Below are 11,576 nucleotides of genomic sequence, written 5' to 3' on the forward strand. Positions count from 1 at the left end.
GATCCAGTAGAAGTGTGGGCAAGGAACTGGGTGTTTCTAACGTAACAGTTACAACAATTTGGAAAAAATGTGGCTACAAATGCTACAAATATTCTAAAACTCAGGAGTTATTTCCTGATGACCATCTGCGGAGAATGGAATTTTGTGAAACTGTAATGGAAAAGGCTAATCAGGATGATAATTTTGTGATAAATATTCTCTTCACTGATGAGTATTCCTTTCCATTGCAAGGAAAACACAATTGTCCGCTTTTGGTCTCAGAAAAACGAACACCGAAGTTTTGAATATCGCACCCAGTACCCTCAAAAACTCAATATTTGGGAAGATATTTTAGGTGACCATTTAATAGGCCCATTTTTTATTGGTGGTACCCTGAATGCTGACAAATATCTTGAGCTACTTCAGAACCAAGTTTTTTCCGCCGTTCAAAACTTTCCTGATCTTGACCTGAAAACAGTATGGTTTCAACAAGACGGTTGTCCCGCTCATAATGCGGTTAGAGTAAAAGAGTTTTTGTCGAATAATTTTCCTAACCGCCTTATTAGTGGGACTGGCGATATTAGGTGGCCGCCTAAATCTCCCGATTTGTCTCCGAGTGACTTCTTTTTGTGGGGTTATCTTAAGAAAACTATTTACAGCCACGAAGTCACGAGGCCGACAAATTTAGAGGAGTTAAGAGCAAAAATTGTTGAGACCTCTAATGCCTTACAGCAGAAACTCTTTCGGAGGTGCGAAGCAGTTTTTATCATAGGTTAGGATTTTGTATGGCGAAAGAAGGAGGGCTGTTTGAGCCATTTTTGTAGAAATACATATTTTTTATTTATTTATTGTTATTGAATTAATTCTTGATTTTTCTGTTTTTATTTATTGGATTTTATAGTTTATTTTTTTAGAATAACGCTTTTATTTTCATAATGCATTACACGGCATAAAATTTTGGGATTATCGTGCTATGCGGGTTTTACTCTACGTATTTTTTCATAAATTTCAATAAGTGATTCAGGACTTTAAACAAAAAAATCGCCAAATGTAACAGATTTGTATTGACATCCTGAGCTACGTGATGAAGTTTTTGAGAAAATCCGCAGATGTAAAATTTGCTTGGGCAAATTATTTCAATAATTCACTCTCGACGTTCGCGTAATATTTTTAAAAAATCTGACGCTTCTCACCCATCCAATTCCAAATGAGTACTGCCGACTAGTAGTGATGGAGAACTATCGACGGCGCTATCGATAACTATCGATATTTTTCACTATCGAAAACAATCGATAGTATTTGGAGGCTATTGATATTTTGCGATAGTTCGTTTGGAACACATCTCTACTTAGATTGAGGTTATAAATATGTGTTTTTGTCAAATACGTTTAAAATAAAGTATACGGAGGGTACCGCTTAAATTCCTGTACCGATATTGAAGGATGGCTATAGAATTTCAATGCATTTCCTACATAAGTCTATCCTTGTGTTGTAGGAGGTTTGACTAGACAAGGATGAACCTATGTCTTGAAACCATTCGACTCGATTTTCTGTCCTCCTTCAATACTGGGGCGTAAATCCTCTCATTGCTCTTATGGGGAGTCCGTCGTATATTTTATTTAAACGTATTTGGTTTTTGTTGTTGGCCAACGTTATTTTTGTTATTTGATGAAAGGTTATTGAATATTGAGTTGGAAAACGTTATTGTAAAATACTGTGTTGTTTGTTCATAAAGAAAGTTTAAAATGGATAAATTTTTAAACATAAAAAGGAAAAAGGAAGACAGTCCGAACAGTCGTCGTAGCAGTAAGTAAATTTTATGAACAAAACATAATGCATTTCTAAAAGCATTAAATCCCCCCACTTAGCATGTGATGGATCCTCGATTTAAATAGGAAGGTTTCAGAAGCAATGAGAATGCAGAATGTGCAGCATAAATGGAGCAGGAAATGGTCCACATTTTGAAAAAAGAGGAGGAAGCAGATCCCACAGAATCCAGATTTAGAGATGACAGGCCTGGCTAAGAGCAGTACCAACAAGCACTACTACAACCAGCAGCAGTGGAAATCCATTATTTTCTTTTATTGAAGAAAGAATTTGCCGGAAAATTAAATCAACAACTGCAGATGCATTCATCATCAAACGTCAGTATTTGAGAAACAAATTGCAACTCAAAATGATGATCCTCTTCTGTTCTGGAAGGTAACTATTGATAAAAATATTTTTTTGTCATAATATTAAAAAGTTTTGTTCTTACTTTTTACACAGGTAAATGGAAGGGATTTACACCCACTGGAGACTGGAAGAATGTAGCAAAAAATACCTGTATATTCCAGCATCATCTGTGGAATCTGAGAGGACTTTCAGCACCACAGGCAATTTAATAACAAAGAGAAGATCAAGATTAAAGGCAAACAATGTTGAGATATTAACATTTCTGAACAAGAATGAATGCATAGTCGGAAATGTAAATAATTAGTTAAATAAAAATATTGGTTTTGATTATTTTATAAATCTATTATTTTATGAAAAAAACAAATAATTTTAATAGAGATGATAATTTTCGATACTTTTAAATACTTTTTTTTAATTAAAAACGGTAGGAAATTCGTACTGTCTTTAATTTAAAAAAAACTGTACGAAATTCGTATTGTTTGTTAAAAACGGTATGAAATTACCGTTTTCAATAAAACAGTACCGAATTCGTACTGCTTTTCATAGATAACTAACAAATTTATGTTAGTCAAAACTATCGAAAACAATCGATAGTTATCGATAGTCGAATGTGTGAATATCGATAACTATCGATGGCCGTGACTATCGATAGTTCTCCACCACTACGGCGACTAGTCCCATCGATCGCGACGTCTCTCGAGCGGCCGAGGTTGCCATATTTCAACCATAAAGCTCTTGCCGCGAGTAATAAATTAAGTAATATTTTGAAGTAATCACTTGTCACTCAAATTTTAAATACCTATATTAATTTCCTGCTATGTGTTCCACTTGTACCATCTTATTTCTTTGTAAAATAAAATAAACTACTTTGAAATTAAAATGACAGACACATCTATCAGTGTCAAGGATCTTGTCGTTGGGCAGACTATACAGGGTCCGGCTATAGTACATCGGGCCCATCATCTGTAGCTCCTAGAATAAAGCACTTCGTTAAAGGAATTAAAACTTCGTTTCGTTAAAGTGCAAACCTAAAATATGTACTTGGATGTATTTCAGGAAAATAGCTTAACTTCTATAGGTAGCTCAAAAAAGCGTTAGTGGATCGGGATATATTTTGTATATTATTGCATTTTAGGCTTCCTTTCTCTCAAAAACTCTCAAAATGAAAAATTATTTTATATTTTAGAAAGTTTGGAGTAGAATTTTGAACAACCTGTATGATTTACAATTACCAAATTTATAGCAACGTTAATTAAAGACCATCTAAAGTAAATACCTAATATAGTTTTCATTTCTAGACAGTTGAATTAGTTCTTATTTTTATTTTTTTTTTAAGAAAGGCTGAAAAATATATAATTTTTATTTATTTATTAATATCTCTGAAACTTCAGAGATATTAATCTGAAACTATCGAAATATATTTACTCATATCTTAGGATTATGTAAAGTGATCTAAAAGAAAGCCAAAAATGCAATAACATACAAGGTGTTCCATTTAAAAAAGAAGACACTCTACAACAAAAGTAAGACACTTAAAATCGAGTACAAACAATTTATTATACTCAAAACACACGTTTTGTGTATTCGTTACTTCGTGATTCGTTATTACAGGTGTTAAGTAGAGATGCAATAATGCTAGTAGGTACCGAAAGATGTAATTGTATAAGTTTTAGTTCTAGTTATTTCTAATTGAATTTAAAAACGGTTAAAGGGGTATGTTTTTATACTAAACCGGCAATTCCGACTTGTTTTGTACCTCGAGCTGCATATATTTTTTCCACACTTGTTGGGTACATTACTAATTCCCGTTTCGTCACAATTGTAAATTCTAGATGGAGCAAAATGGAATTTAGAGTAGAGTGCCTCTAAATTAGAAAAAAAAAGTTCTACTTCATTGGCATTAAATGAACTTATCCGGTTGAGGCTTGTGCCTTCGGGCTGTCGGAGACTTACTTGAGGGTTTCTTTTCAAAAAAGATATAGCCAATCTTTACCAGCAAGCTGCTTATCATTGTTAAAAAAGTGTTTTATGCCATTCTTTGTTGCATAATCATAGGCTATTTTTCTAAGACCCATTGGAGTAACTCCATAGAACAGTTTAGCCAACTTTATTACATGTTTTACAAGTTCCTGTTCTTGTTGAGGGGTGAATGTTGCTTTTCTACCTAAAGGTACATCGCTGGTTGATGGCTCCACATTTTTCAATTTATCTCGTAGTGTAGACTCGGGAATATCAAAGTCTCGTCCCGCCTTTCGGATAGAAGAACCTTTTTTAATCGCCTGCAATGCTCTTTTTTAATGCATCTGAGCTCCAAGATTTTCTGCTTGTTAATCTTTTATAGGTCCGTGGCATCTATAAAAGAAAGAAGTACTGGAATTAGATATATTACTGTTCAAATCAATGTGGGGTAAAACTGCGCACAAAGTGGGGTAATACCGCGCACTTGCGCGATTTTACCCCGAGGTGTTTTGCATAAGAGATTTGTCAACTGAAAAAAAAACGGATAATTTGATCAATGTAAGGGTTTAAATTATCTATAAACATCATAGAACTTTCAAAAAAGCAAATATAGAACATTCAACTAATAAAATACGACATACCTTGCTTCGCAAAAGAGAGCACAATATTATAACCTCCACACTCTTTGTAAACAAAACTCAACTGACGCCACATGTATGCATTCAGTGAATTATTTCGTCCGTTACTGTAGTTAACCATTCGGCCACTAGATGTCAGGACCATTAGCTTTCATAATTTATTTGTTTTGTTGGCAGAAAGCCACTGCGCGATATTACCCCCTGCGCGGCATTCCCCCACTTTCCCCTAGTACGATCCTTGTACCATATACGAGATGCACTTATCTACGACGAGATGGTATACAAACTTTATTGATGGTAACTTTATTGGTGTATAAGACTTTCTCCCTGGGTAGCGAGTATTAACCATAAACTGTGCTCTGGGTCTACAGTTAATTTTTCCTCGATTTTTCCTCCACTTGACTTAAAAAGACACAAAACACACGTAATAACACGAATCAAAATGCATCATCTTCCAAAACGCAGGGTATTTGACATAAGTTGACACAAAATTATAACCTATAATTTACCAATACTTTGACGAGTCTCAAAAATCTAAAGGCGAGTTCATACGCATCGGCGTCCGTTTCTCGTTCATTGTTCCGTCAAACCAATAACATCTGAAATATGATCTGTCATTTTTGAAATAAACCAATAAAACTGGTTAAAAACAACAAGAGACGACGTATGACGGATTTATATTTAAACCCATCCATAATTAACTTAAAAAATATTAGAAACTTTTTTTAGTAAAATAAAAATAGATTGGTATAGGACGTCATCTGCTTTTCTTCTGTCATCGTCTGTCGAAATCTTGCCTGAGAAAAAAAAACAGAGTATACCGTGGGAAAATTTGCGGTGAACAGGCAGTTCGAAAAAGTTTTCGAAAAATATACAGGGGAATTAAAAACAAAATGTACGATTTTCAACATCTTTTTTTCAAAAAAAAACTCATAGACGTGTTCCTGGGGTCGAAATATACCACCCCTGAAAATATTTGCACATATTTAAGCCTCACCCTGTATAAATTAAATGCAATAAGTTTATAGCTTCTCTATTATGTTTTTATATTCGATTACATGGAACTTGTAGCAAATGTGCAGTTGAAATAACTGAAAATTGAATTTTAATTGAAAATTTTGTACAAAGCAAGCGATTCTAGATGCTCACAAAATAATTGTTTTTTGTCCTAATTCAAAATTTCGCTTTTAACTTATTTCCCAGAAATAAGATAATTCCTCCCCATTTTCATTGTCAATTGTACAGCACAAAGACATCTCTTTGCGCGTTGGAAGATAAGTTTTTCGACGAAAGAATTTTGTTTCAGGGATCTGCAGAAATCCTAGACAGATCCAAGACAAGCTATTTGTAGTTTTATAATGATTTTTATATTCAAAAAACTCCGTCTTTGTTCAGCTAAGGCCCTTAAAGATTTGTTTTAGGGTCAGATAGCTGTGGTGAAAACAGTAAAGTTAACAATAAAACTGCAATGTTTTATCTAACTACAATGTAATTTTTACATGCAATGCCATAAAGTACAGGGTGAGTCAACGATAGAGTTAAGTCACTACCTCCTATCCACTATCCACTATCTCATTTGTTTCGAGGTTTACAAAAAAATGTTAAATATAAAAGTTATAGGGAAAGTTAATATACACATTTTAAAATTATTACAGAGTATAAGGGTGTTTCAAAAAAGTGTGGCTAATATAACATGTTTTTTTTAAATGCAACACCCTATTTCTTATCTCATTTTTAGATTCTGCGTAAAATTCTATAACTTTTTTAAAATTTAAAAAATTAAAAAAAATTGAAATTTTTTAATTTCAACAGTTGAAATTCATATATTTTGAACACCCTGTAGCATCTAACTAAAATATCTTGATATATATATTTTCCTTAATCTTTATAAATTCCTCCTACCAAATTTTGGTAGTCCAACTTCAGAAACAATGGCATCACTGACAATTTTTAGCCACACTGAAATCTAACATTTGTTGAAACAAATTGAAATGTTACAAAAACTATTATTTTAGGTATATAATATTATACACAAAAAAGTTATAGAATTTTACGCTGAATCTAAAAATGAGATAAAAAAATAGGGTGTTGCATTTAAAAAAAACATATGTTATATTCGCCACACTTTTTTGACGCACCCTGTATACTCTGTAATAATTTTAAAATGTGTATCTTAATCTTCCCTATGACTTTTATATTTAACATTTTTTGTAAACCTCGAAATAAATGATATGATGGAGTTGACTCTATCGTTGACTCACCGTGTACACATCATTTGTGTTTTATGAAAGTATTAAAAATAAGTTCAATCGATTTAACAACTACGGCTTTATAAATACAGGGTGAGTCTTAAATTAGTAAACATGTTTTTCCGTTTTTGAAATGCCAAAAGTCCAAAATATCCAAGATATTTTAGTATGCTTATTAAAAATGATTTTTTTCCTTAACTTTTGCGAACCACTAGATTTTCTCTACTAGATTACACTTATTTAAGGTTTACCCTGTATCACATATCACATCATCATCATAATATATATGGAGTATGGACATATTTATATACTTTCTTAAAATATATGTTAAAATATGTTTCTCAAAATATTTGTTAACATAATATATTCCTTCAAAGAATACTTCTTGTCTTTCAATCATTAGTATCAAAAATAGACTTTTTGAACGAAAATCCCATTGGTAGATTCAAGTTCGGCTTTTTTATCTTTTAACGAAACTATTTTTCTAACTAATTAAGTAAAAAGCCTTTATTTTCAACGTTTCTTATTTTTCCTTGTTTGTGAGGACGTTTCCGAATAGTTTTCTTTCTTCTTTCCTTTTTTACTCTACGCTGACGGTTATTTATGTACGTTGGGTTAGAAAGCCATTTTATTTTTCAAATTCTTACCCAAAAGTAGTTTTGCAGACCGTTCGAAAGATTTAAGGACTACTATGGAGTGAAAATATATGTTATTAGTTCATTTAAAACCAATTTAAACATAATATATCTTCCTATTGATGACAGCCGATACCATCGATTTATGATATTTAAAATTTATAAGAATGAAAATTTATAAGAAAGAGAAATTTTAAAAATTAGACATTTTATAAACTGAAAATACTGATTTTGGTAACTGAGGATAGTGGATATTAGTATTAGTAAACACAATCAAAACTAATAGTTATTTTTTATACAACGACCGGACATTTTTATATGTCGACCGGAAAAGATTCCGGTCGCGATTTCATCGCTCGTGAATTAGTTTCGGGAGACGATAATGCAATTTTATCGTAGTGTATAAAACAATATTTTTTCCATAGCGAGTTACGTTTTAAAAAATATTCAGAAATTATTATTTCAAGGAATTTATTACGAATAGAAAAAATATTGTGGGTTGGCGTTGGTTTCTATGTAATTTGACAAATAAATAAAGCTGTCTCTTTAGTTGTGAGTTTGGAGCATAGACAAACAAATAAAAAGAGACTGGCAAATTAAATGGCAAAGAGAAGGACAACGTTCCCGTAGCGCAACTCAGAATGCAAAATTTCGTTCTATTTATGTTGATCTGTGCATTGCGTCTTTTGGGCCCACTATCTCATTCTAATATAACAAGAGAGAAAGAAGCAGCCATATAAAACGTAATTTCTAAATAGAAATTAGAACAATCGCCTTTTGTTTTCGTCATCATTACCACCAAGATGACAACATCATGATAATTCGTAATGTTTGTTAATTTTTCTTTTGGTGATTTATCTTTTTTCTAAACTCTCCATTTTATTGACTTATGAATATGGATAGGGAACCAATTCCTTTGTTCCGTGTAGGTATTTATGTTTTGTTACTTATAATTTTAGGTTATACTATTTGTTATTTTATTTGCTGCAGGAGCCAGTATCATCTATTTTTTATATGTATTGGTGCCCCCTTTCTCTGATAGATATGTTAAAGACACCCGATAAAATAAAAGTAAGTAGTTATATTTATCATCTTATTAAGAAAAAGGAGAAGTAGTAGTGTCAAAAATATTTCGAACCTCTCTTAACATAACAAATTAATACAATTAATTTTTTTCATTTTTTGGGTAGGTAGTTTATAGCTGGTTTACAGTAACCAGAAACTTTATTAATATACCTATTTTACTTTTGTTTTAGGATTAAAACTGGACTTGAAATTGTTCAGGATCATGATTCTCGTAAAGTCTTCTTTGCTTGGATATTCACTTTGTTATTGCAATTAGGCAGTTTTTTCGAAAATGAGATTTTTAATGCCCTTTAAAAAAATTGCCCGATCGTTTCCTGCAACAGTCAGTTCTTCTGCATTTAAAATTGGTAAGTGGGTGAAATAGACACTGTTATTTTTTGTTATTATATTATAAAAAGTTTATTTATTTTTATGTATAAATAAATATGTTTATAAAACAGTACAATTTTTGCTTTTTTTATAATTTCCCTTATAATAGTAGTATTCTTTCGTTCTGAAACAAACTGCAAATTTTTACTTACACTGATTTATTCCCTACACCACGTTCCCTCTACGTGGTATAGGGAATAAATTAGTTTAAGTGAAAATTTTCAGTTTCAGAATGAAAGAATACTACTAATAAAATGGCTAATTTAAATTTTCCCCCAGCCAGAATGTGCGATAATGTCTTACGATACGTTTTATACCTATCTCTTTCTTTTTCATATAAAGCACACATAATAAAGGAAGATAGCAATAAAGACGTAGGTCCTGCCATGGTCCTGCTAACTGGTTTCGAAATTGTTATTCTGAGTTGCGCTACCGGAACGCGGTCCCACTCTTTACCATGAGATTTGTCGGTCTCTTTTTATTTGTTTGTCTATGGTTTTGAGTCAATATTTTTTAATTCTCTTTCATGTCGATTGCTGATTGAATTGGAGCCAGAAACGAAATAAGTAAATTACCAACAGATATTCAGGCTGAGGCGACAAACGCCATCCATATCCAAACTACTTCCATTTAAATCCCGAATAACTTGAAAGGGAATACAAAAATTTTCATAAATGGAAGCAATTAAAAAACGTACGAGAAGAAATAAAGTTTTTGGTTTGGTTAGGTTAGGTTACCTATCCTCGCTGTTAAAATATCATTTAATCTACCCTTGAGCTGAGGCCGCAGTGCAAGCAAGTTACCTGGCGGGTAGTGGGTATCGAGGCGCCAAGCGACCCTCGAAGTAACCCGCGAGGTATGTTTCCGTAACATGCGATTTTAACCAAACCAGCCGCAGTGAAATCCCCCACCAACTCAAGCCACAAAGCAACTCGCCAAGCGAGCCACTTGAGGATCAGTGGTTGTGTCAGTAGTGTTCGATATTTTCAGCCAGGCGTAAAGTAGTTTTGATCTAAAAATGGAAAAAAAATTGTAATGCACAAGCGTTGTTCTGCAGAAATTGCTTCTCTGGAGTTTGTAGACATCCTTTCTAATTTGTCTTGACAAGAACTTTATTATGTAGAAAATCAAACGATTTTACACTCATACGTGCATAATTAAAAAAATTGTCAGGGTAATTTCGCCCCATTTTCTTGTAAACTCGCAAAAATTCTCCATCATGGTCTCTATGCAAGTTATACTCATGCACCCACATCTTCTTATTTTCCATATTTACAAAGTTCACATAAGAATTGTCACAGAGCAGAAGCCTTCTGGCAAATTTTGAAAGAGGCATGATATTAAAAGCACTCACGGGAGCTACAATTTGCAACTGAACTTGATTAGATTGGTTATTATTTTAATAATTTTCCGTCCACTACTGCGTACAAGGTATATTACCCTCTACCCATTAACCTTCACCATCTACCCGACAAGCTTCTATCCACCCATCGATAGTGCGGGCTTGGCTTTGCGGTTAAAATACCGAATGATCGAGAAAAAACGGCGTCAACGATGGCTATGAAATGTCGGTTTGCTGTCATTTTATATGGGAAATGTCATCGATCGTCATTTCCCAGCCAACTGGACGCCGTTTTTTCGATCATACGGTAGTATTTTATCTACTATTTTTGATAGATATAAGGCAATTTTAACAGTTGCTATGGAAACAATTATAATAATATTAAAATTGTTTCATTTTTGAGAGCCTCAGATAAGCATAGAACCTTCTTTTTTTACTTTTACCTCGCTTTTGCCACTTGGACTTAACTTTATGTGTACAAGTACATTCAATTTATGTCAGATTAGATCATTAAAAATTAAGACTCCTCAACTTATTTAACTTTATACCGATCTGCAACACTCTGTTTTTCTTCTAGCCATGCTTAGAAGATGAATGATATGTAATATATGAAAGAATAAAATAAAACAACACAGTTTTTTTCGTTTTCGTATTAGCACTCTAAATGATTAGAATTTAATATTTCATATATCAAATATTATTTAGGCAGATGTAATATGTCAACTTGCGTTACTTCTTCTATGTTACATTTACCAAACACTGTGTACAAAAAACTGTCATAGATACTACCTTTTTATGGATACTATATTTATAAAGAATGCACATTATACAGGGTGCATAGGTACATAAGTGCAAATATTTTTAGATCTCGATAAAAGAAACATAATTTCTTTTTACCGTTTTTCAAATAAGTCCACAATAACGGAGATATTTTATTTTGAAAATTAAAAAAAATCATTGTTTGCCTAAATTTTGAGAACCACTGGATTTTTTCTAGGTTTTCATTCTGGTAAATTAATTTACTACCTATGATACCATATTATCAAGAAATTATGTTTTTTTAACTAAAAATTAAAGAAATTAAAAAATTTCCTAATTTTCAATTTTTTGCCAAAAAAATCTATAGACTTGTTTTTGAGGTCGA

General features: G+C 32.4%; 1 protein-coding gene across 1 annotated transcript; it reads left to right on the top strand.

The window, feature by feature from the left end:
- Positions 1-207: 207 nt before the first annotated feature.
- LOC115885008 lies at positions 208-756 on the top strand. The gene has a single exon (XM_030903750.1). The coding sequence runs from the start codon at positions 208-210 to the stop codon at positions 754-756; it is 549 nt and encodes a 182-aa protein (XP_030759610.1).
- The last annotated feature ends 10,820 nt before the right edge of the window (positions 757-11,576 follow it).

This window comes from Sitophilus oryzae, unplaced genomic scaffold, assembly GCF_002938485.1.
Source record: "Sitophilus oryzae breed Bouriz unplaced genomic scaffold, Soryzae_2.0 scaffold_359_pilon_pilon, whole genome shotgun sequence".
NCBI lineage: Eukaryota > Metazoa > Arthropoda > Insecta > Coleoptera > Curculionidae > Sitophilus > Sitophilus oryzae.